This window comes from Entelurus aequoreus, linkage group LG12 (genome assembly GCF_033978785.1).
Source record: "Entelurus aequoreus isolate RoL-2023_Sb linkage group LG12, RoL_Eaeq_v1.1, whole genome shotgun sequence".
NCBI lineage: Eukaryota > Metazoa > Chordata > Actinopteri > Syngnathiformes > Syngnathidae > Entelurus > Entelurus aequoreus.
This window is the reverse complement of record NC_084742.1, coordinates 45,455,474-45,482,197: the sequence shown is the minus strand read 5'-3', so window position 1 is coordinate 45,482,197 and position 26,724 is coordinate 45,455,474. Positions and strand designations below refer to the sequence as shown.

General features: G+C 39.1%; 1 protein-coding gene across 6 annotated transcripts in view; it reads left to right on the top strand.

Moving 5' to 3' along the window:
• The first annotated feature begins 1,203 nt into the window (after positions 1-1,203).
• Positions 1,204-26,724, top strand: part of LOC133662258 (NACHT and WD repeat domain-containing protein 2) — a 169,516-nt gene continuing 143,995 nt past the window's right edge. For 4 of the 6 annotated variants that reach the window (XR_009828084.1, XM_062066088.1, XM_062066092.1 and 1 more), the window contains exons 1-2: positions 1,204-1,629; positions 1,837-2,008. Coding sequence is in view for 5 of the 6 variants with exons in the window: in XM_062066088.1 (XP_061922072.1) it covers positions 1,606-1,629; positions 1,837-2,008 (196 nt within the window). In the remaining variant the exon portion in view is untranslated. The remainder of the gene's footprint in view (positions 1,630-1,836; positions 2,009-26,724) is intronic. The other 2 variants (XM_062066089.1, XM_062066090.1) reach the window with 2 other exon arrangements.

Below are 26,724 nucleotides of genomic sequence, written 5' to 3'. Positions count from 1 at the left end.
CGAGTTTCAGATGAAAGTTCTCTTTTTCTGGCCATTTTGAGCGTTTAATTGACCCCACAAATGTGATGCTCCAGAAACTCAATCTGCTCAAAGGAAGGTCAGTTTTGTAGCTTCTGTAACGAGCTAAACTGTTTTCAGATGTGTGAACATGATTGCACAAGGGTTTTCTAATCATCAATTAGCCTTCTGAGCCAATGTGCAAACACATTGTACCATTAGAACACTGGAGTGATAGTTGCTGGAAATAGGCCTCTATACACCTATGTAGATATTGCACCAAAAACCAGACATTTGCAGCTAGAATAGTCATTTACCACATTAGCAATGTATAGAGTGTATTTCTTTAAAGTTAAGACTAGTTTAAAGTTATCTTCATTGAAAAGTACAGTGATTTTCCTTCAAAAATAAGGACATTTCAATGTGACCCCAAACTTTTGAACGGTAGTGTAGATGCGGGAAATATCGCTCAAAAGGAAGACCTGAAACTGCTCCAGGAAAATACCAAAAAAAGAGAAAAAGCCACCAAAATTGGAGAGCAAGACAAGAACTAAAACACTACACACAGGAAAACAGCAAAAAACTCCAAATAAGTCACGGCGTGATGTGACAGATGGTGACAGTACACCTACTTTGAGACAAGAACTATAGTGATGCATGGTTGGTTATGGTTTAAATTCATATCCAACAATTGCGACGACTTTTTAGTGTCAACTGAGTTTCGTTGTTTAATGATTTCTGCTGGTGGTGTGCCTCCGGATTTTGTCAACACAATAAATGTGCCTTAGCTCAAAAAAGGTTGAAAATCACTGCTCTAATGAAACAACTGGAATTGTGTGATGCATTACATTGGATCGTATGCATGTTCGAAATAAACTAAAATTTAACTGAACTGAACTGAAAGCTAGGTGTGAGTTTTAATGTTTAATGAGTGGGGGGGATTCCCAATTTTCCAGTAAGCTGGCGCTGTCACCTTTTGTCAAGCTTGACGGAAAATCGAAGTTTTCAAAGTAAGAGCATGAAATAATATGACTAAAACAAGGTTTTTTTTAGATGTGCAAAATGTAATAAATGCTGAAAACGAGTCCTTGGTCTCTCCCCTGAGAGGGGCTTTCTGCAAAGGCACGTGAGCTTTATTTTGAAGCGCCCCACCTCTTCCGCTTGTCATTATGGGCAGCTTCACAGTGGCACTGCCTGTCAGAGCGCCGTCGGCTCTCAGATGCGGCAGCATGAGGCGAGGAGCACCCGGGCAAGCGGCGACCGTCCTCCCATCCCCAGGCGACCTCTCCCGGCCACGGGGAGCCTGATGGGCGTTTTGTCGTCCTCGACGCTCGGATCTAACCCGGAAGCCGCGAAATGAAGCGAATGAACGTGAGCGCCAAGAAGTGTCCTGTTCCCTTGTCCTCCCTGGATGCGGAGCCTCGCCGCTCTTTTCTAGAGTTGAGCCGACAACTTTACGTCTGATTTTCGCCTCTTTTGGAAGCAAACCTCGCCGGATTGAGCAACTCTGGGGAAAGCGGCGACTTTCCGCCTGCTCCCGGCGGAATAACCCACTCTTAGCGGTTATTCGGCTTCACAAACGTCCTCTTCTGGGTGGGAACACGGCTGATGCTTGCCTCCTCCGTGTCGTCTGTGTGTGTATTCGTGTGCTTTTTTGTGTCGTGAATATCCACGAATGCCTCAGAAGGCACACATTACGCGTATGCCCAGTAATGGTATGCAGGCTGCGCGTATGGATATGTGCCACATTATTGCATTGCATCCATAACTTGTGTCTTTTGCACGCCGGATAGTAGAAGGTCAGTTCAAATTGATATATTTTGAGTGTTTTGTGTGCAGCCACGCTGGAAGTCGCCCGCCATGTGGCCGTCGGGAGTGGGTAGCCGGCAGCCTTGCCCGCGGGAGTCGGCGCTCCGCAGGGCGGCCATCAGCGGCAACATCCCGGCCCTGCCGCCGCACCACGTCCCCAGTGGTCGCAGCGTCCGCGTCTTCATCTGTGCCAACCCCGACGGTAGGTCACATATGGGCGGCTGTCGCCATTCTTTATTGCCGTGCGTGGGAATCCCCCTTGAAACCTTTTCCCACAAAGCCCATTTTTAATCATCATTATCAGTTAGTGTCACCATATCAGCTTTTTGGTCGTCATTTCACCCCCTACCACAGTTTGCTTGTTTCGGTAGATTTATTGTTTAATTATATTATCCAATAAAAAAATAATCCATCCATTATTCTACCGCTTGTCCCTTTTGGGGTCGCGGGGTGTGCTGGAGCCTATCTCAGCTGCATTCGGGCGGAAGGCGGGGTACACCGTGGACAAGTCACCACCTGATAATATTTTTTAAAAAAGTATTGCGTGTGAACGCTCCAATGCTAAAGTTGAACTAAAATCCTGGATTATTTTTTTTTATAGCTCGGTTGGTAGAGTGGCCGTGCCAGCAACTTGAGGTTTCCAGGTTTGATTCCCGCTTCCACCATCCTAGTCACTGCTGTTGTGTCCTTGGGCAAGACACTTACCCACCTGCTCCCAGTGCCACCCACACTGGTTTAAATGTAACTTAGATATTGGGTTTCACTATGTACAGCGCTTTGATTCACTAGAGAAAAGCGCTATATAAATATAATTCACTTAGAATTGCTGAAGTCGAGCACACACTTCCCAAACAGGCTGCATATTTTGAAGTTGGAACAGTTTGAATCAGATTTTAAAAAATGTGGGAGTTGTGGAACTTTGAAAAATGTCCTATTTGAAATCGATGGGAATTTCCATGGAAAAGCGGAATTCCATCCATCCGTTTTCTACCGCTTGTCCCTTTCGGGGCTGCGGGGGAGGGGGGGGGTGCTTGAGCCTAGCTCAGCTGCATTCGGGCGGTAGGCGGCGTACACTCTGGACAAGTTGCCACCTCATCGCAGGGCCAACACAGATAGACAGACAACATTCACACTCACATTCACACACTAGGGCCAATTTAGTGTTGCCAATCAAATTTTTGGGGAAAATGGCAAAACAAAACTTGAATGGTCTGAATGAGTTGAAATGGTTGGTGTTGGAATGTTTCCAATCGGTCGTGAAATGTTGAAGTAGTAACATGTTGAATTGAGAAATGGTATTACGCAATTTCGGGAAAACCGGGGAATTTTTCCAGTTCAAAAAACTATTTTGTTTTTTGTCCTGATTAAGAGGAATGTTTTGACGGGGGAACGGTTGAAATGCGTTGAAAAATGTGGAAAGAGTAGTCGCCAGAAAAAAGGGTGGAAATAGGGCTTTTTTTAACTTGGAAACAAGGTTGTTTAAATTTCCAGGGTGGTGGAATGTGTTGAAGGTGGAATGGTTTGAATCGGTTGAAAAATGTGGAAATGGTTAAAGTTTGAAAAATGGCCAATTCATTTTGAATGGGAAAAATGTCCCGGAAAACCTGGAAATCTGGGAAAGCCCGCAATTCCAGAATAGGCTGAACTGTTTGAAGTTGGAACGGTTTGAATCGGGTGAAAAATGTGGAGAAGAAGAAGTTGAAGAAGTTCAATAAATATATTACTTTTGGTGTAGAAAACCATATGTGTGAATGCTTTGGAGCATTCACACATTTATAATATCCAATTAAAAAAACAAAAAACATTAAAGCCTACTAGATGAGGGGATTGCGTGTGAATGCTCCAATGCTGAAGTTGAACTGAAATCCTGGAATTTTTTTCAGAATTTTTGAAGTAGAGCACACAATTCCCAAACTGGCTGAATATTTTTGAAGTTGGAATAGTTTGAATCAGATGAAAAATGTGGGGGTTGTGGAACTTTTGAAGAATGTCCCATTGATTTCAATGGGAATTTCCCAAAAAATTGGGAATTTCGTGAAAAGCGGGAATTTTTTTGAAAATGGTAAAAAACTTGAATGGTCTAAATGAGTTGAAATGGTTGGTGTTGGAATTTTTCAAATCGGTTGTTAAAGTAGTAACATGTTGAATTGAGAAATGGTATTACAGAATTCCTACGTAGCGAGGTTGGTAGAGCGGTCGTACCAGCATCTTGAGGGTTCTAGGTTTGATCCCCGCTTCTGCCATCCTAGTCATAGCTGTTGTGTCCTTGGGCAAGACACTTCACCCACCTGCTCCCAGTGCTACCCACACTGGCTTAAATGTAAGTTAGATAATGGGTTTGACTATGTAAAGCGCTTTGAGTCACTAGAGAAAAGCGCTATATAAATATAATTCACAATTTCGTGAAAACCGCGAACTTTTCCAGTTCAAAAAACAATCTTGTTTTGTGTCCTGATTAAGAGGAATGTTTTGACGGTGCAACGGTTGAAATGCATTGAAAAATGTGGAAGGAGTAGTCAGAAAAAAGGGTGGAAATAGGGCTTTGGAAAGCCAGGAGTTCTGGAAAATCCTGGAATTTTTTTGAATTTGGAAAAAAGGTAGTTTAAATTTCCAGGATGGTGGAGTGTGTTGAAAGTGGAACAGTTGGAATCGGGTGAAAAATGTGGAAGGTAGAGCGCGCCGAAATATAGAGAAGAAGTGGAATAAGTAGATGTATTTTGGTGTAGAAAACCATATGTGTGAATGCTTTGGAGCGTTCACACAATTATAATATCCAATTTTAAAAAACAAACATTAAAGCCAACTAAATGAGGCAATTTTTGAAGGCATTGCTGTGAACGCTCCAATGCTGAAGTTTAACTGAAATCCTGGAATGTTTTTTAGAATAGTTGAAGTAGGGCACAAAATTCCCAAACAGGCTGAATAATTTGAAGTTGGAACAGTTTGAATCAGATGAAAATTGTGGGAGTTGTGGAACTTTGAAGAATGTCCCATTTGAAATCAATGGGAATTTTCAAATTATTTTGGAATATCGGGAAAAGTTTAGTTTTTTTTGAAAATGGTAAAAAAAAAACTTCAATGGTCTGAATGAGTTGAAATGGTTGGTGTTGGAATTTTTCAAATCGGTCGAGAAATGTTGAATTATGAAATGGTATTACGGAATTCCTGGAATTTTGGAAAAAACTGAAATTTTTCCTGTTCAAAAAACAATTTTGTGTTTTGTCCTGATTAAGAGGAATGTTTTGACGTTGGAACGGTTGAAATGTGTTGAAAAATGTGGAAGGTGTATTGCCAGAAAAAAGAGTGGAAATATCCAATTAAAAAACAATTTTGTTTTTTGTCCTGATTAAGAGGAATGTTTTGACGGTGGAACGGTTGAAATGTGTTGAAAAATGTGGAAGGCGTATTGCCAGAAAAAAGAGTGGAAATATCCAATAAAAAATACGTTAAAGCCAACTAGATGAGGCAATTTCTGAAGGAATTGCGTGTGAATGCTACAATGCTAAAGTTGAACTGAAATCCTGGATTATTTTTTTTAGAATTGGTAAAGTCGAGCACACACTTCCCAAACAGGCTGAATATTTTGAAGTTGGAACAGTTTGAATCAGATGAAAAATGTGGGAGTTGTGGAACTTTGAAGAAGGTCCCATTTGAAATCAATGGGAATTTCCATTGAAAAGCGGATTTTTATTTTTTTTTTAATGGTAAAAAACTTGAATGGTCTAAATGAGTTGAAATGGTTGGTGTTGGAATTTTTCCACTCGGTCGAGAAATGTTGAAGTAGTAACATGTTGAATTGAGAAATGGTATTACACAATTCCTGGAATTTCGGGAAAATCGAGAATTTTTCCAGTTCAAAAAAGAACTTCATATTTTGTCCTGATCAAGAGGAATGTTTTGACGGTGGAACGGTTGAAGTGCGTTGAAAAATATGGAAGGAGTAGTCGCCAGAAAAATTGCTTTGGAAAACCAGGAATTCTGGAAAATCCTGGAAATTTGTTTAACTTGTAAAAAAAGGTAGTTTAAATTTCCAGGATTGTGGAATGTGTTGAAGGTGGAATGGTTTGAATCGGTTGAAAAATGTGAAAATGGTGGAAGTTTGAAAAATGGCCAATTCATTTTGAATGAAATTAATTGGGAATTTTTGGAATTTGTCAAGGGAAAGCCCGCGATTCCCGAATAGGCTGAACAGTTTAAAGTTGGAACGGTTTGAATCGGGTGAAAAATGTGGAAGTTAGAGCGCGCCAAAATCTGGAGAAGAAGAAGTTGAAGAAGTTTAATAAATGGACGAATTTTGGTGTAGAAAACCATGTGTGTGAATGTTTTGAAGCATTCTCACAATTAAAGATTAAACACAAATGTCCCCCATGCCGCACTATGGACACCTCGGCCCTTGCACGACTCTTAGTTCCAAATATGGTTAGCAATGATTCAGACCTCAGTTTATTGAGGTTTATTCTGAAAGTTTAATCGATTTTACAGCATGCATGTCTTTGCATTATTAATGACAAATCGTATTGATATTACCGTATTTTTCGGACCATAGGGCGCACCGGATTATAAGGCGCACTGCCGATGAGCAAGTCTATCCAGGTCTTTTTATACAAAAGGCGCACCGGATTATAGGGCGCATTAAAGTGGTCATATTATGATTTTTTTTTTTTAAACATTTCCTTGTGGTCTACATAACATGTAATGGTGGTTCTTTGGTCAAAATGTTGCATAGATTATGTTTTCTTTCAAGTTGCTTCAGGATGCGCCGTTTTGTAGGCAGTCTTATTTACGTGGTTCACCTTCTGCAGCGTCTTCTCCCCGTCATTTTGTTGTAGCTGTGTAGCGTGCAAGGACGGGAGTGGAAGAAGTGTCAAAAGATGGAGCTAACTGTTTAAATCAGTGGTCCCCAACCACCGGGCCGCGGCCCGCAAGAAAGAAAAAAAAAAAGTTTAAAAAAAAAAATTAAATCAACATAAAAACACAATTTATGCATTATATATCAGTATAGATCAATACAGTCTGCAGGGATACAGTCTTTTTGAACCCCCCCCCCAGTCCGTGGGACAAATTTTCAAGCGTTGACCGGTCCACAGCTACAAAAAGGTTGGTGACCACTGGTTTAAATGACATTCAGACTTTACTTAAATCAATAACGAAGCAGCATCTCCTCATCCGGAAACAATGTGTCCCGTGGAAAACCGTCCGACTTAAACTCTCTAATAGCTAAAGTTCCTTGAGTGAATAATGTAAACCCACTACACCGGTAATTTTTAAGGCTTTCATAGTGAGTCTATTGACTGATATAAGTTCGAACTTTACACTACTTTATATTAGAAATGGCAACAGCGGAGGATGAATGTCCCATAACAAGACGATAGAGGAAAAAAATCAAGCTTATCGAGAATGGTGTTGCCACGGACTACAATGGCGGACGCGCGCAAATTTTCAGGATTTATACAGATCCCAAATACAGATCAGCAGGCAGGTAAAAAAAGTTGGTTTTGCATAATATTGCAAGACAAAACGGCAGATAATATGTGCCATTTCGTGGTCCTTATATATACACACACACACACCATAATATTACTCGTATGTTGAAGCACAGCTCTGACTACGGTAACCGTAATGCTCTCACAATCCATCAAGCAGTGCGGCTTCAACGCTTACCAAAGTCGTACTCAAACATTTTGACAGATTTTTGAGCGCCGTGTGTAATGCTCTATATTCTCAATGGAACATTTAAAGTTTTGGGGTTGTTTACTGGCCTCATCTCACGTATCTCGTATGTGTGACTGCCATCTACTGGTCACACTTATCATTACACCATGTACAAAATAAAATAGCTCTGAGGTCGGTAAGCACAACCAGAATTATTCTGTACATTAGGTGCACCGGTTTATAAGGCGCACTGTCGATTTTTGAGAAAAAAAAAGGATTTGCGTGCGCCTTATAGTCCGAAAAATACACTAATATTATTAGTACCAACATTTCAGCTTTTTGATATGTTTTTTTTCTGTTTTTGGCAACCCTGCCTTTAAAGATGCCTTAAAACAGTGATTATCTCTACTGGTACGGCAAAGAATCACTTGACACTACAGTGTTTTATTTTCCTATTGTCAAACACAGTGGTACTGTTCAAACTGTGTATAACATTACAGTGACCAAAAATATTAAATATACATCTTTAAAAAAAAAACTCTGCCTTGTTTTTAATGATACTTAGGCTTACTACGCCACCGTATTTTAATGTTGGCCATTATAATGGTACTTGGAGAGACAAGTTTTTTTCTGAAGTGGTACTTGGTGATAAAACGTTTGAGAACCACTGCCTGAAAACATAAAATAAGCAGACTTGGGCACAGAATAAGAGCAGTGTGGGTCGGGAGGAAGACCCTCTGGGTCTGTATAATGGTCTCAGTAAAAGTGGACTTTATTCACCTGTGGCTGAACATCTCATCATTTCGAACAATGGGAGTGCATTTATTTCGAAATGCTCATGCGTTAAGGTTAATATCTTTTAATGTTAAAATTGCATACATGAGCATGTAGTTGATACCAAAATAAGACTTCTAAATTATCCCTAATGTGGTTTTGCAAGCAACATCTGCTAGCACAGATGTTGGGAAGCCTGACGTCCGGCGTTCTTATTCCATCATATTGAAATCAAGATATAGGCAGGAGGAGCGGGGCAGGGGGGCTTCCCTTCCGCCTTTACAAGACATAGGGCAGCCGTTGTGCCCTTTTTCTTCAACGTTGCGGATGTTCAGGTAGCCTGCTCCCAAGACATTTGGCATTTATGTACGGCTGGTCGGCTTTCAGCATCCTCCAGGTCATCCGCCATTGATTTGCTGCCTTTGTGTTTGTATCACTGCGATCCTACACACTGCTGGGCTTTGATGTTAGGGTACATCCATCCGATGGACCTCAACCAAATATCAAAGGTCACTCATGCATACTACCGGCAAGGTTAAAATTTTGGTCTCCATTGATATGCAATTGGATTGATTCCGTTTTTTGGCCAAACGGTGATCTCCTCCGCAGCACTAAGTGGCGATATGCATCCTGCGGCCGTAGACACTCTAAGTGGCCCCCACTATGTTGTTTTCCCTCTAAGTACCGTATTTTCCAGACCATAAGGTGCACCTGATTATAAGGCGCACTGCCGATGAGCGGGTCTAATCAGGTCTATTTTCATACAAAAGGCGCACCGGATTAAAGGGCGCATTAAAGGGGTCTTTTTTTTCTTCTGAATTGAAAACTACCTTATGGTCTACATAACATGTAATGGTAGTTCTTTGGTCAAAATGTTGCATAGATTGTTTTCAAGCCGCTTTCTGACAGTCGCTTCAGGATGCGCCATTTTGTGGGCGGTCTTATTTACGTGGCTCACCTTTTATAATGATAAATAAATGGGTTATACTTGTATAGCGCTTTTCTACCTTCAAGGTACTCAAAGCGCTTTGACAGTATTTCCACATTCACCCATTCACACACTGATGGCGGGAACTGCCATGTAAGGCGCTAACCAGCACCCATCAGGAGCAAGGGTGAAGTGTCTTGCCCAAGGACACAACGGACGGGACTAGAGTGGTAGAAGGTGGGGATTGAACCCCAGTAACCAGCAACCCTCCGATTGCTCGGCACGGCCCCTCTACCAACTTCGCCACGCCGTCCCTTTGGTAGTGTCTTCTCCCCGTCATCTTTGTTGTAACGGTGTAGCGTGCAAGGACGGGAGTGGAAGAAGTGTCAAAAGATGGAGCTAACTGTTTTAATGACATTCCGACTTTACTTAAATCAATAACGGAGCAGCATCTCCTCATCCGTGGCTTGCTAGTGCAATAACAACGCCGGAAATGTGTCCCGTAAAAAATCATCCCACCGGAACTCTCTAAAAACTGTTTTAGCGCTTTCATGGCAAGTTTACTGACAGATGTAAGTAAGAACTTTACACTACTTTATATTAGAAATGTAAACAGTGGTGGATGAATGTCCCATAACAAGAAGATAGAGAAAAAGAAGAAGCTTATCGACTACGGCGTTGCCACGGACTACAAAGGCGGACTTGCGCAAATTTTCAGGACTTATGCAGATACCAAATACAGATCAGCAGGTACCAGAAGGTAAGAAAAGTTGCTTTTGAATAATATTGCGAAATAAAAGGCCAGATAATGTCTTACCTTATACACACAGCCTAATAATACTCGTATGTTGAAGCACAGTACAATCCATCAAGCGGTGTAGCTTCATAGCTTACCAAAGTCGTATTAATTCTTTTTATAGATTTTGAGCGCCGTGTGTAATGTTCTATATTTTCAGTGTAACATATAAAATGTTGGTGTTGTATACTTAAGTCATATTGCAGTCTACACGTATCTCCTATGTTTGACTGCCATCTACTGGTCACACTTATCATTTCACCATGTAGCTATTTTTTACAAAATAGCTTTGAAGTCAGTAAGCACAACCAAAATGATTCTGTACATTAGGCGCACCGGTTATAAGGCGCACTGTCGGGTTTTGAGAAAATGAAAGGATTTTAGTTGCGCCTTATAGTCAAAAAATACGGTATATGTCGCGTCCCTCAAAGACGTGCCCCAGTGAAGCATGTCTTAAACGGTAGTGAAGCTCGAGAGGACGATACTTGATATGGTAATCAGAAAAATACAAAAAAACTGCTTAAAATAAATAAATCTATCTACATAAAAAAAAAACTAATGTAAATTTTACAGTAAAATTGCCTTTTTTTTACCATAAAAAACAGCAGTACTGTTTTTCCATTTACAGTAATATACACTACATTTGAGGGGAAATTTTTGCAACTTACCATATTTTTTTTTAGCATTTTAGTTAAAAAAAAATCTACCGTAATTTCCGGACTATAAGCCGCACCCGACTATAAGCCGCACCAGCTAAATTTAGGGGAAAATACAGATTGCTCCATATATAAGCCGCACCCGACTATAAGCCGCAGGGTTTTGATGTGTAATTACCGTAGTATATAGGGGTTCCTGCTACCACTGAGGGGATTGTCGGGACAGAGATGACTGTTTGGGAACGCAAAGCGTCCCATTTATTAACAATAAATCTTTCAATCATTCAATCAAACTTTCACATCTTTGACATGGCGAACAGCATTCGTGCAGAGTACAAATAATACAACGGTGCAAAGTAATACAAAGTGCTCGCCTGTACGTTATCAAAATAACCAGCCTACCGGTATATGAAAAGTCAGTCTTTAATCATTGTGTCATCGTCTTCCTCCTGCGTACTAAAACCACCGAAATCCTCTTCGTCGGTGTCGGAGAAGAACAGGCCGTAAATAAGCCGCACCCTTGTATAAGCCGCAGGGACCAGAACAAGGGGAAAAAGTAGCGGCTTATAGTCCGGAAATTACGGTACTTATAAAATGCATAAAACAATTGTGTAATAATAGTATTTTTTTTGTTTTGTTTAGTCTTTATTTGAAGGGACAATGTACAGAAACATTAAGCTCAAAGACAGATATGTTCTGTACCAGATTATAGCTCATTTCCATCTGCAGTCCCTGGCTACCTAAATTAAAGGGATGCAAAAATCATGCAATAAAATTATGACAATAAAATCATACACAAGTATTAAGAAAAAAGTCATAAAATGCCCTTTCATGGACACATACTTAATATACAATACAACCACACCTCATTTACATCATCACACAAAGACAATACATGCTTTTGTTCACATCTGTCATCATTTGTAAAAACAACTATGATTTTAACACACACACCTCACAATTTACAATAAAAATGCTCTCATGGATAAATATAATACACATTAGGTTGATGTGTCAAACATAATGCCCATCTTAGTGACCGTGTGAGCAGCTTTGATTGCTCCAAAGCCACTTTTTAACTTCAATTGTGAATGAAGAGTAATCTGTTAGACTTTTCAAGTTTGTTGTGAGGTCGTTCCATTCCTTTATGGCTTTAAATGAAAAGGCTGATTGTGCAAAAGAGGTTTTACATATGGGTATGCTACACTGCCCCCTGGTGGAGGCTTGTGTGTTTCTAGTTGTCACAGCAGATGTAAACTGGACAAAGTGCTTAAGTGGCGCTGGTGCAGTGTTATTTAAGATTCGATGGGCCATTCGTATTGATGCTAATCTTTGAATGTTAGCTAAATTTAACAATCTATATTTTTGGAGAACTAAACAATGATGGTGGTGTTGTGGTTTTCGGTCAAGGATTTTGAGGGATTGTTTGGTGCAAAGTTTCCAATGGCCTCCGTGTCATTTTGCTTGCCTGCGACCAACATGTTATACAATATACAATAATAAGAACGAGACATAATCATTGCATTGAAATTTAATATTCACTGTTAGAAGCGGCCCTCTGGGGCCAAACATAAACGACTTTGACACCTCTGATCGAGACCCTTCTCCTTTTTGGGTGGGGAATGTTGCCCATCAATCACAATGTAAGACAAAAACATACATGTCTTTCTCTTTAAATGTGTTCAAAATAGTGTAAAAAGGCAGCTAACGATGCAGGTTAGGGGTAGCCATCCATTCCTCCCATAAAAATATATTTTAAAAAACATCCAAAAACCACCAACAATGCTCCATTTACATGCTGTGACCTGCATATTAACCAACCTATAGTGACATTGTTATTGTAAGAGCTAACGCCGAGGAACTACTTTAAGTAAAACTGTGCTTATCTCGAAGAGATAAGCACAGTGCTTGTCTTATCCCAGGATTTTTTTTTTTACCTGAGGAGTAGGAATGCGAAATGTTAAGATTTCTACGATTCTGATTCCATTTTTTATTATTTATCGGTTCTCTTATGAATCCTCATTTGGATAAAAAGATAACACACAAGTTGATTAAAAACTCAACAGTGAGGTCTTATGAGGCCGACAACCTCCATGGGGTGCCAGGGTCAAGCGGTTACCCAGAAAGTGGTTACCCAGAAAAAAGAAAAACTAACTATAATATAATAATATAACTAATAGTCTACTGTAGAAATAAGCAACATATTACATAAAGTGATTACTATTATTACCATTATTTTAGATTTTTACAAATCTTTTTATTAGAATTTTCTAAAGTAATATTTGTCAAAAGAATATATGAGCTGACCACTTAAAAGTAAAACTATGTCAGCAAATCAGGTCCAATAAAACTACATTGTGCAATTCTGCAACCATCAGCTATAAACATTGACCTTTATTTTGCAGAAAAATGAGCAAAGCTGGGTTTTTGTTTTTTTTTCCCCAGAAAGGATATGAGATTTTCCTGATTAATTGCAGTGTCTCCACTGTGGAGAACAATTTCCAATACGGGCAGGAAGCGTGCAGCCTGCCAGTCAGATGCTGTTTCTTCACGATTTGCTTGATGAGTATTCTTTTTTTGTTAACAGTTAATAATAGCAGCTTTTACAATGAAGTGCTAACATGACAGGCAGTGTTAGTTAGCTAGTAACCTGCAGGACATGGCCGCTGTTGCTGCTGGTGGAGACTCACTTCTCTTTGATTAAATATCCACTGTGCACGTATTGCAAGTCGCCATGTTGTCACCGTGAATAACTCTCCAGCTTTTGCACCGTGTGAGTGGACTTGACGCGCGCCCACAGGTATTAAAGGAAATTGTTGACAAAACTGGTAAATGATCCCAAGGAATCGAAACACTGGGTCTTCAATTGACATTCCTACTGAGGAGTGAATTATGCGGAATTCATCATCTAAATTTCCCACCTTCTACCTTCCTAGTCACGTCCGTTGTGTCCTTGGGCAAGACACTTCACCTTTTGCCTCTGATGGCTGCTGGTTAGCGCCTTGCATGGCAGCTCTCGCCATCAGTGTGTGAATGTGTGTGTGAATGGGTAAATGTGGAAATACTGTCAAAGCGCTTTGAGTACCTTGAAGGTAGAAAAGCGCTATACAAGTATAACCCATTTATCATTTATAACATACAACCATACTATCAGTCGACATCTCACTGGGAGTGGACATTGATTTTGTTGGTAGTAGTGTTGTAACGATACCAATATTTTGGTACCGGTACTAAAATTATTTCTGTACTTTTCTAAATAAAGGGGACCACAAAAAATGTGCATTATTGGTTTTATTGTAACAAAAAATCTTAGGGTACATTAAACATATGTTTCTTATTGCAGTTAAGTCCTTTAATAAAATAGTGAACATACTAGACAACTTGTCCTTTAGTAGTAAGTAAACAAACAAAGGCTCCTAATTGTCTGCTGACGTATGCAGTAACATATTGTATCATTTATCATTCTATTATTATTAATTGTCAACATTATTAAGGTCAAGTGGTAGACAATTAATTATTAATCTACTTGTTCATTTACTGTTAATATCTGCTTACTTTCTCTTTTAACATGTTCACTTCTGTTCAAATGTAATAATCACTTATTCTTCTGTTGTTTGATACTTTACATTAGTTTTGGATGATACCACAAATTTGGGTATCAATCCGATACCAAGCAGTTACAGGATCATACTTTGGTCATAATTTAAGTCCTCATGTGTCTAGGGACATATTTCCTGAGTTTATAAATATAATATACATTTAAAAAAAATGAAAGAAGATGTTGTGATGCCAAAAAATATCGATGTAATCATAGTAGTATCAACTAGATATGTGCTTGTACTTGATATCATTACAGTGAACATTAGGTGTCGATCCAACAATGGCGTTTGTTTACATTTTGATGCCGGTGAGCTACGGTGTGTAGTGAAGCATGTTTAGCTATTCCTCGTCCTGCAGGGATGATACTTGTAAGAAACTGACTTTATTTGTCGCCATGGAGGCGAGGATTAGTGATTTAGTACTATACTAATACCGGTATACCGTACAACCCGAGTTGATAGTTTGTTTAGCACGAGTGCTACGTGATGGTTTAGTGCAGTGGTCAGCAACCCAAAATGTTGAAACAGCCATATTGGACTAAAAATACACAAAAACAATCTGTGTGGAGCCGCAAAAAATTAAAAGCCTTGTATAAGTGTTATAATGAAGGCAACACATGATGTAAGTGTCTATATTAGCTATATTAGCCTACTATCAAAGGCTGACACAAATCTTTGTTGACAGAAATAGTGTATTTTAATTTTTATTCTACACATTTTTGCAACATTGGAAATCATTAGTAAAACGGAGGCTTCTCACAGGATGAGATAAATCCTGGAAATTACTGTCTTATAATGGCCTAAGGTATAGATGTGTGTTTCCAAGTTTAAGGAAACGGCAGGCTGTCTTCTTCTAATGGATTTATTACAATCTTTGCAAGCTGGGTAACATTTGCTGTGGTCTGGAACAACATGGCACACAAACAACTATTAGAAATGCAGCCAATATTACATACAGATAATGTGTCATGAGACATGCAAATATAAATTAAATACACAGAGGACATAAGTAAAGGAAATTAAATGAGCTCAAATATACCTACAAACTAGGCATATTGATACAATATGTACATACAGCCAGCCTAAATAGCATGTTAGCATCGATTAGCTTGCTGTCATGTACTGACCAAATATGCCTGATTAACACTCCAACATGTCAATAATATCAACAAAGCTCACCTTTGTGCATTGCACACAGCAGAAAACGTTTGGTGGACAAAATGAGACAAAGAAGGAGTGGCATAAAACACGTCTTTTTGTGGCAGCATTGGAGAAAGTTGCACATGTAAACAAACTACGATGAGTTTAAGGATCGCTGAAATTAGTAAGACAAAACGGAGCTTGCCAAATACTCTCATCAGTGAAGCATGTATGACATAAACAGTGGGATTTCTAAAAATTAGGAAGGTTTGTGTCATGTTTGTCCTCCTACAAGAAATATATTAAAACCAAACTTTTTTTTTTCTTCATCTTTTTCCATTTTCACACATCTCTGAAAGTGGTCCAAGGAGCCACTAGGGCGGGGCTAAAGAGCCGCATGCGGCTCCAGAGCCGCGGGTTGCTGACTCCCGGTTTAGTGTTTCACAAGAGTTTGATGTGCTTCTAAAACCTGGACCTAATCTTTCTTATATTCAGGTTACAAAAGATAAGGTTCTGTATCCTCATTCGTCCCAAAGTAGTCGTTGGCTCTCACTAAGTCTGCCATTAAATAGTACCGGTAGTAGTTGTTTTTGTTTATGTAAATATTGTTGGTTGCTATGCCGGCTGTGAAATCAATGTGCCATTAGATATAAGTTCTAGTAATACAGTGGTCCCCAAACCTTTTTGTTACTGCGGACCGGTCAACGCTTGAAAATTTGTCCCACGGACTTGGGGGGGAGGTGTATGGTATTTAATTTTCTTAATTTTTTGTTGTCATAAAATAATACAATCGTGTGCTTACGGACTGTATCCCTGCAGACTGTATTGATCTATATTGATATATAATGTAGGAACCAGAAATATTAATAACAGAAAGAAACAACCCTTTTGTGCGAATGAGTGTAAAAGGGGGAGGGAGGTTTTTTGGGTTGGTACACTAATTGTAAGTGTATATTGTGTTTTTTATGTTGATTTTTTATTTATTTTTTTATTTCTTGTGTGGCCCGGTACCATTCGATCCACGGACCGGTACCGGGTCGCGGCCCGGTGGTTGGGGACCACTGTAGTAATGCTTGAAATGACCAAAATACTGTAAATGTTGCATGTTATATTGAATGTACCGTATTTTCTGGACTATAAGGCGCACTTAAAGGCCTACTGAAATGAAATGTTCTTATTTAAACGGGGATAGCAGGTCCATTCTATGTGTCATACTTGATCATTTCGCGATATTTCCATATTTTTGCTGAAAGGATTTAGTAGAGAACATCGACGATAAAGTTTGCAACTTTTGGTCGCTCATAAAAAAGCCTTGCCTGTTCCGGAAGTAGCGTGACGTCACAGGTTGTGGAGCTCCTCACATCTGCACATTGTTTACAATCATGGCCACCAGCAGCGAGAGCGATTCGGACCGAGAAAGCGACGATTACCCCATTAATTTGAGCGAGGATGAAAGATTTGTGGATGAGGAAAGTGAGAGTGAAGGACTAGAGGGCAGTGGAAGCGATTCAGATAGGGAAGATGCTGTGAGAGGCGGGTGGGACCTGATATTTAGCTGGGAATGACTAAAACAGTAAATAAACACAAGACATATATATACTCTATTAGCCACAACACAACCAGGCTTATATTTAATATGCCACAAATTAATCTGCATAACAAACACCTCCCCCCTCCCATCCATATAACCCACCAATACAACTCAAACACCCGCACAACACATTTAATCCCACAGCCCAAAGTACCGTTAACCTCCGTAAAGTTCATACAGCACATATATTTCCCCAAAGTTACGTACGTGACATGCACATAGCGGCACGCACGTACGGGCAAGCGATCAAATGTTTGGAAGCCAAAGCTGCATACTCACGGTAGCGCGTCTGCTATCCAACTCAAAGTCCTCCTGGTTGTGTTGCTGCAGCCAGCCGCTAATACACCGATCCCACCTACAGCTTTCTTCTTTGCTGTCTTTTGCAAAAGGTTCACCAACACAGATGTCCAGAATACTGTGGAATTTTGCAATGAAAACAGACGACTTAATAGCTGGCCACAATGGTGTCCCAATATGTCCGCACAATCCGTGACGTCACGCGCAAACGTCGTCATACCTAGACGTTTTCAGCAGAATATTTCGCGGGAAATTTAAAATTGCACTTTACTCATACTTGCCAACCTTGAGACCTCCAATATTGGGAGGTTGGGGGGGGGGGGGCGTGGTTATTTACAGCTAGAATTCACCAACTCGATTATTTCATACATATATATATATATATATATATATATATATATATATATATATATATATATATATATATATATATATATATATATATATATATATATATATATATATATGTATATATATATATATATGTATATATATATGTATATATATGTATATATATGTATATATGTGTATATATATATATATATGTATATATATATGTATATATATGTATATATATGTATATATATATATATATGTATATATATGTATATATATGTATATATATATATATATGTATATATATGTATATATATATATGTATATATATGTATATATATGTATATATATGTATATATATATATATATATATATATATATATATATATGTATGAAATACCTGACTTTCAGTGAATTCTAGCTATATATATATATTATTTTTTTTGCAAGACACTTCACCCTTTGCCTCTGATGGCTGCTGGTTAGCGCCTTGCATGGCAGCTCCCGCCATCAGTGTGTGAATGTGTGTGTGAATGGGTAAATGTGGAAATACTGTCAAAGCGCTTTGAGTACCTTGAAGGTAGAAAAGCGCTATACAAGTATAACCCATTTATCATTATCATAATTTACATAGAAAAAAAAATAAATACTTGAATTTCAGTGTTCCAGTGGCTATCCATTAGATGGCAGTATTGTCCTGTTTAACTTCTCCGTTCATGATTAGTATATCATTTCGGCCGCCATGTCTGTAATTTCCTCGTTCTTCTGCTTCGTCTCCTTGTTGTGTGCGCAGTTGTGCACTCTATAAAAGCCCTAGATGTTATGACGTCTTTGGGCAGGCAAGCTGTTTATTTTGTGGGAAAGCGGACGTGAGAACAGGCTTTCCCCACTCAGTCTCAGGTCCGCATTGAGCTGGAGGGGGCGTGGCCTCCAGCTCCGGCTGAATACCAGGAGTTTGTCGGGAGAAAATCTCTGCCGGGAGGTTGTCGGGAGAGGCGCTGAATATCGGGATTCTCCCGCTAAAAACGGGAGGGTTGGCAAGTATGACTTTACTAATCTAACCCGGCCGTATTGGCATGTGTTGCAATGTTAAGATTTCATCAGTGATATATAAACTATCAGACTGCGTGGTCGGTAGTAGTGGGTTTCAGTAGGCCTTTAAAATCCTTGTTTCCCGCAAAACTCGACAGTGCGCCTTATAACCCAGTGCGCCTAATGTACGGTATAATTCTGGTTTTGCTTTCCGACCTCGAAGCAATTTTATTTGGTACATGGTGTAATAAGTGTGACCAGTAGATGGCAGTCAAACATAAGAGTAACGTGTAGACTGCAATATGACGGCAATATGACTCAAGTAAACAACACCAATATTTAATATGTTCCATTGAAAATATAGAACATTACACACGGCGCTCAAAAATCTATCAAAATGTTTTAGTACGACTTTGGTAAGCTATGAAGCCGCACCGCTTGATGGATTGTCGGCGCATTAAACATACTAATATAATTATGGTGTGTGTATAAGGTAAGACATATTATCTGGTGTTTTGTTTCGCAATATTATGCAAAAGCAACTTTTCTTACCTTGTGGTACCTGCTGATCTGTATTTGGGATCTGCATAAATCCTGAAAATGTGTGCGCTTCCGCCTTTCTAGTCCGTGCCGACCCCGTAGTCGATAAGGTTCTTCTTTTTCTCTATCTTCTTGTTATGGGACATTGATCCTCCCCTGTTGCCATTTATAATATAAAATAGTGTAAAGTTCTATCTTATATCTGTCAGTTAACTCACCATGAAAGCGCTAAAACATACCGGTGTGGCGAGTTTACATTATTCACCCAAGGAACTTTAGTTATTAGAGAGTTCTAGTCGGACGGTTTTTCACAGGACACATTTCCGGTGTTGTTGTTGTTTCCGAATGAGGAGATACTGCTCCGTTATTGATTTAAGTAAAGTCTGAATGTCATTAAAACAGTTAGCTCTATCTTTTGACACTTCTTACACTCCTGTCCTTGCACGCTACACCGCTACAACAAAGATGACGGGGAGAAAATGCTGCCGAATGTGAGCCACGTAAATAAGACCACCCACTATACGGCGCAGAAAGCGGCTTGAAGATGATCTGTAAAACATAATATATACATTTTGACCAAAGAACCACCATTACATGTTATGTAGACCAAAAGGAAGTGTTTTCAATTCAGAAAAAAAAATTATAATATGACTCCTTTTAATGCGCCTTATATATGAAAAAGATTGACAATAGAGCCGGTGCGCCCTATGGTCCGTAAAATGTGGTACCTGTTACTACATTACAGACATACTTACAGCGTGTATATTTAAAACACCGTTGGAGGGCTTTATAGGCAAAATAGTTAAATCGCTAGTACCTGCATTGTTAGCCATCTCTTGGCAGCAGTTTGTTACTATTAACATGCGCAGGAAAGAGAATGTGTGTTCTTGTCTCACAATGGGATTGTAGATAATTGTAAAAAATAAAAAAATAAAAATAAAAGTGCAGTTGCCCCTTCAAGCTTGTTTGAAATTGAAAGTAATAGTTCAAAATAAAATAGATACTATTTGTTTTCTTGTCATGCGTGCACCGTCTATTTGCGCATATGAAGTAGGTTTATTCACTGCGTCACATGCCAAATATTATTTTTGTCCATAATTCAGCAATCCAGACATGGATTACAGATTTCGAGCCTGTCATTCATCATACAAGACAATTTAATCTGAAAGCTTTCAAACTCCTTGCCAAGGATGACGAAGCTGTTTGTGAGTCTTGTTGTCGTGCTGCAGCCACTTACTGCACATTATCACCGCGCTTCAACGTGACATTTTGCTGGCCAGCTGTGGGCCGATGCATGTCTGGACGACGGCCACAGTTCTCCTAAAGATAGACGAGTGAAAGCTGTGTCACACTAAATTTGTGTGCGGCACGCTCGGGCGTTTTCGTGCAGGTCTCCCTGTCGGCCATGTTATGTTTTTTATCTGTCCATCCCCACCCTCCGGAGAAAGAGACTGGGCTTGTCCACATAGATTACAGAAACTGTTTGGAGGGGCGGAAAAGGGAAAAGAGAAAAAAGTGGGACACAGCAACAAGCCGTGGGCTCCCTTAATTCCACATTCCAATATGACCCCTGGATTCAATGTTACGTGAGCGCATACATGACAGGAACATAAGTCTTCTAGTTTAGGACTACTGCTAGTGGCGCAAAGGTAAACCTTAATCACGGTTTGGTGCTTACACTACTTCTGTTTTTGTTATGGTTCAGTTTGCACAGAAAACTGCTTAGCTTTTGACCAAACAGCTTTGTTTTCACATGAAACACAAAAACTGCAACCTGCTGGTAGACATTTCTCCAATCAGTAGCATTCTCAAAAAAAGAGCGATAAGGGACAAAACCCAAAACCAGTGAAGTTAGCACGTTGTGTAAATCGTAAATAAAAACAGAAATACAATGATTTCAAAATCCTTTTCAACTCCTATTCAATTGAATAGACTACAAAGACAGATACTTAACGTTCGAACTGCAAAACTTAATTTTTTGCAAATAATAATTCATTTGGAATTGTATGCCTGCAACATGTTTCAAAAAAGCTGGCACAAGTGGCAAAATGACTGAGAAAGTTGAGGAATGCTCATCAAACCCTTATTTGGAACATCCCAAAGGTGAAAAGGCTAATTGGGAACAGGTGGGTGCCATGGTTGGCTATAAAAGCAGCTTCCATGAAATGCTCAGTCATTCACAAACAAGGATGGGGCGAGGGTCACCACTTTGTGAACAAATGCGTGAGTAAATTGTCCACCAGTTTAAGAACAACATTTCTCAACAAGCTATTGCAAGGAATTTTGAGATTTCACCATCTACGGTCCGTAATATCATCAAAAGGTTCAGAGAATCTGGAGAAATCACTGCACGTAAGCGATGATATTACAGACCTTCGATCCCTCAGGTGGTACTGCATCAAAAAGTGACATCGGTGTGTAAAGGATATCACCACATGGGCTCAGGAACACTTCAGAAATCCACTGTCAGTAACTACAGTTGGTCGCTACATCTGTAAACTCAAGTTAAAACTCTACTATACAAAGCGAAAGCCATTTATCAACAACACTGGCCCCGAGCTCATCTAAGATGCACTGATGCAAAGTGGAAAAGTGTTCTGTGGTCATACAAGTTTTGGAGCAACATATGTTGCCATCCAAGCAACGTTATCATGGATGCCCCTGCTTATTTCAGCAAGACAATGCCAAGCCACTTGTTACAACAGTGTGGCTTCATAGTAAAAGAGTGCGGGTACTAGATTGGCCTGCCTGTAGTCCAGACCTGTCTCCCATTGAAAATGTGTGGTGCAATATGAAGCCTAAAATACCACAATGGAGACCGCAGTCTGTTGAACAACTTAAGCCATACTTGCCAACCTTGAGACCTCCAATATCGGGAGGTGGGGGGGGGGGGGGGGGGGCCTTGGTCGGGGGAGGGGGGCGTGGTTAAGAGGAGAGTATATTTATAGCTAGAATTCACCAACTCAAGTATTTCATATATATATATATATATATATATATATATATACTTGACTTTCAGTGAATTCTAGCAATATATATATATATATATATAGATATATCTATATATATATATATATATATATATATATATATATATATATATATATATATATATATATATATATATATATAGATATATCTATATATATATATATATTTATTTTATTATATATATAAATAAAAGAAATACTTGAATTTTAGTGTTCATTTATTTACACATATACACACACACAACACTCATCTACTCATTGTTGTACTTGAAAGTACAATGCTTTGTTTAGGGTTGAATTGTCCATCCTCTTTCTATTCTCTGTCACTATTTTTCTAACCATGCTGAACACCCTCTCTGATGATGCATTGCTGTGTGGCACGCACAAAAGTGCTTTCATCAAATGCACGAGAGTGTGGAATCTTCCATCTCTCCCTAGCATGGCCCAAAACCGGTCAATCCTTGCTTCCTGGGGAAGATCTTCCCTGGCAAGCAATTGGTACTCCAGTACTTGTACCCGGAGGCTGGTCTGGTCCAATCGCAGCTGCGGCAGACTTTTTTTGGGGGGGGGCGTGGCCTCCAGCTCCGGCTGAATACCGGGAGTTTGTCGGGAGAAAATCTCTGTCGGGAGGTTGTCGGGAGAGGCGCTGAATATCGGGATTCTCCCGCTAAAAACGGGAGGGTTGGCAAGTATGACTTAAGCTGTACATCAAGCAATAATGGGAAATAATTCCACCTGAAAAGCTTCAAAAATTGGTCTCCTCAGTTCCCAAACGTTTACTGAGTGTTGTTAAAAGGAAAGGCCATGTAACACAGTGATAAAAATGCCCCTGTGCCAACTTTTTTGCAATATGTTGCTGCCATTAAATTCTAAGTTAATGATTATTTGCAAAAAAAAATTAAGTTTCTCAGTTCGAACATTAAATATTTGTCTTTGCAGTCTATTCAATTGAATATAAGTTGAAAAGGATTTGCAAATCATTGTATTCTGTTTTTATTTACGAATTACACAAAGTGCCAACTTCACTGGTTTTGGGTTTTGTACAATTAAAGCTATCTAATTAATTAATTTCAACATTAATTTAAAAGATTAAACGATAGTCAACCTTAGGACACAAAAACCATATGTGTGAATGCTTTGGAGCATTCACACAATTATCAATGCGCACTGGTCGCATTAACTCTTCTTGGCGCTGTAAACTTTTTTCATTGTTACACCTTGGTGAGTCGAGTTACTGTTTTACTTCTTGCTCCAGTGGCATAGGACTGTCACTAAACCGATGTCGCAAAGGAGTAAACAATGCATCGACGATAATATGGCGGACACGAGCGATGAAGTTACATTGAAAGATGCATGACATTGTTTAAATTAGAATGCGGACTCACTTTGGCTTCAATAAGGTTGATGGGACAAAGCGGATGACTTTAAAGTTGTTTGTTTTTCTTTCACCCCTTTAAACACAGATATATCACAGGTTATCTAGAGCAGGGTTCCCCAACCTTTTTGCTACCAGGGATCGGTTTAATGTTTGCATTATTTTCACGGACCGGCTTTCTACGTGTGGCAGATAAAAACAGCCTTTGGCTACAATCTGGCACATTAACATTTTATATGTCCATTAATGTGCATTGTTCCATGTACTATAACAAAGGAGTTGTAATATACATCTATCAACAAGCTTATTGGTGTGTTCAGTGGGAAAGGTGAAAGTTAAGATAGAGAAAATGCGGTAGTTTATATATTAATTAATCTTTCTGTGTGGCCCGGTTGGGGTCCACTGATCTAGAGCAATGTATCGCTAATAGCAATGTCTGCATATCATTGATTGATTGATGGAAACTATTATTAGTAGATTGCACAGTACAGTACATATTCCGTACAATTGTCCACTAAATGGTAACACCCGAATAAGTTTTTCAACTTGTTTAATTGGTGGTCACGTTAATCAATTCATGGTAATATATTGTCATTATTGTGGGACATGTATCGTATAATATCAATAAATACCCCGATATTCCCTGCCTTTTAGTAAATTCTACTTCCTTTTTGGCTGAGGTGCAGCACAATGCTCTCTCCACTTTTCACTGTCCTCGTACGCATTTCCTCGGGACGGTTCGTTGTTCACAAACAGTGAATCTTAACGATGGAAGATATCTGACTTCTCGTTAAAGTATGAGCTGCACTGTATTTGTATATTGACTTACTTCCTGTCCTTCACTCAGTGTGTAGCATGTGGAAAGTCAAAACCAAAAAAATCTGATTATAATAACATGTACACTTAAAGTTTGATATAACGTTATTCCTGAGATCACATTAAATAGAAATCCTTATTTTTTGTACCTTTTTTTTTCGAAAAAGTTTTGCGCATATCTCGACTGCTTAAACTTGCTTGTTGGATAGCGACCCCATGTGTCGTAACGTAAATGGTGGATTGTGCTCCCACGTTGTAGCGTGGAGCAGGCACCAGTAGGTTTGGACACCACTAATTAGATATTTTGTTAATTTTATTTAGGTTGTTTTTTTTCTTCTTTTTGAAGCATGTTTATGAATGTTCTCATTCATCCAGGTCATTGTCATCTCAGGGCATTCAATTAATCGCAACTGGACTGTTTGGTTTGTCTTGGAAGACATTTAATGCGACTTATACTCCAGTGCGACTTATATATGTTTTTTTCCTTCTTTATTACGCATTTCCGGCAGGTGCGACTTATACTCCGAAAAATACGGTACACTGCAAAAATTGAAATCTAAGTAAGATTAAATATCTCAAATAAGGGTGATATTTGCTTATTTTCTGTCTGATAAGATAATTCTTCTCACTAAGCAGATTTTATGTTAGTGTTTTACTTGTTTTAAGGGTTTTGGTCCTAAATTATCTCAATAAGATATTACAGATTGTTGCTGAGATTTTATGACCTATATTGAGTAAAACATGCTTGAAACTAGAATATCAACTGATGCAAAGCTGTGTCATTAACACTCACAAGTATAAAACTAATTTTTTAAAGTAATAATTTCTTACTTCAAGCATGAAAAAAAAAATCATGATATCATTATGTCAAGATAATGGCACTAGCATTTACTTATAATTTAAGAATATTTTTCAACATATTGAGCAAAAAGGTCTCTTTTTTTTCTACCAAGAAAAGTGCACTTGTTATTAGTGAGAATATACTTATTTTAAGGTATTTTTGGGTTCATTGAGGTTAGCTAATTTTACTTGTTTTGGAAAGTCTTGACAAGCCAAATTTTCTTGTTCTATTGGCAGATAATTTTTCTTAGTTCAAATAAAATATCCCTAATTTTTGTAATTTGTTTTCTTGTTTTTGAACACTGACTTTTTGCAGTGTAGGCTTCTTTAGTTTGTGCTCATAGACTTAGATTGGTCAGATCTAGTTCAGCGGCTGGTGCCAAAACCCCAAATATTTATACTTCAAAAACCAGGAGGGTGTGCCTGGGCAAGGATGGTTTCGCCCTATCATAGTGAGAGACACAACTGTTTTGATGCAAACTAGCAAACCTAATTGTCAAAGCCAACGACAGTCTTTGAAGTGTCATTTCCCCTGGTTAGCATTGAGGTATTGTTTGGCGGAGCGATCGCTGTGGGTATGTGACCAGAATGTTTCTAACTCCTGTCATTTGTTGGAGGCTAAATTGGAGTGTCTTTTAGGAATAGTTGAAAGGACAGTGTTGTATGTGGGAGACAGGTGGTGTCGGAGACCACCTCCTCTGTTCAGGGATGTTTTTTCAACCTTGACATAGATGGCTTCCCTCCCTTCTTTTTTGTACCAGCAGTCCTCTCTGTCCAGAATCTGTACATTTTTGTTCTCAAAGGAGTGCTGGTTCTACCTGAGGTGCCGGTAGACAGCTGAGTCTTGGCCTGAAGAGTTAGCCCGTCTATGTTGTGCCATGCGTCAGCTTAGTGGTTGTTTTGTTTCCCCAATGTATGAATCAGTGCATTCATCATTACACCAGATTGTTTTTGCAGATGGAGACTTTCATAAATAATTTCTGTATAAGTTTTTAAATATGCGATAGGTTGGTGATTGGTAAAAAAAAAATAACCTGTCGACCACATAATATAGGACCGCACTATATCAAACTTTGAGTGCACTCTTACAATCTTAATTACTGTGAAGTGAATTAACTCATATTATGTTCTACATATGGTGAATGTTTATATTCACCTTGGAGAAAGCGAACCACCAGGTTTAGCTCAATAATGGTTGAGCCCATAATAAATTAAGGAGCCTAAGTTGGACATTCGCATATGGACTGCGTTAACTCTCTCACGAGAAGAGGCAATACATTCAGACTTCGGAATGCAAAAGTGATAGCTCTATCCTGGAGGAGAGACTCCATGTCTATCTTCACGTCAACATTTAAGTTACAACAAACAGAGGTTGTTTTCTGGTCACTTACACATGAACATCTCCTTACATCAGGTTATCCTCTCCTGAATTAACACGCACGCAGACAGAGAAAGAAGGAATATAAGACTGTGGTTCGGCTCCTCCAAGTTAGGAGTGCCTCATTTTCTTGACCTGACCTCCTCCAGGAACTGCAGTCCTGTATAATGACACTCGC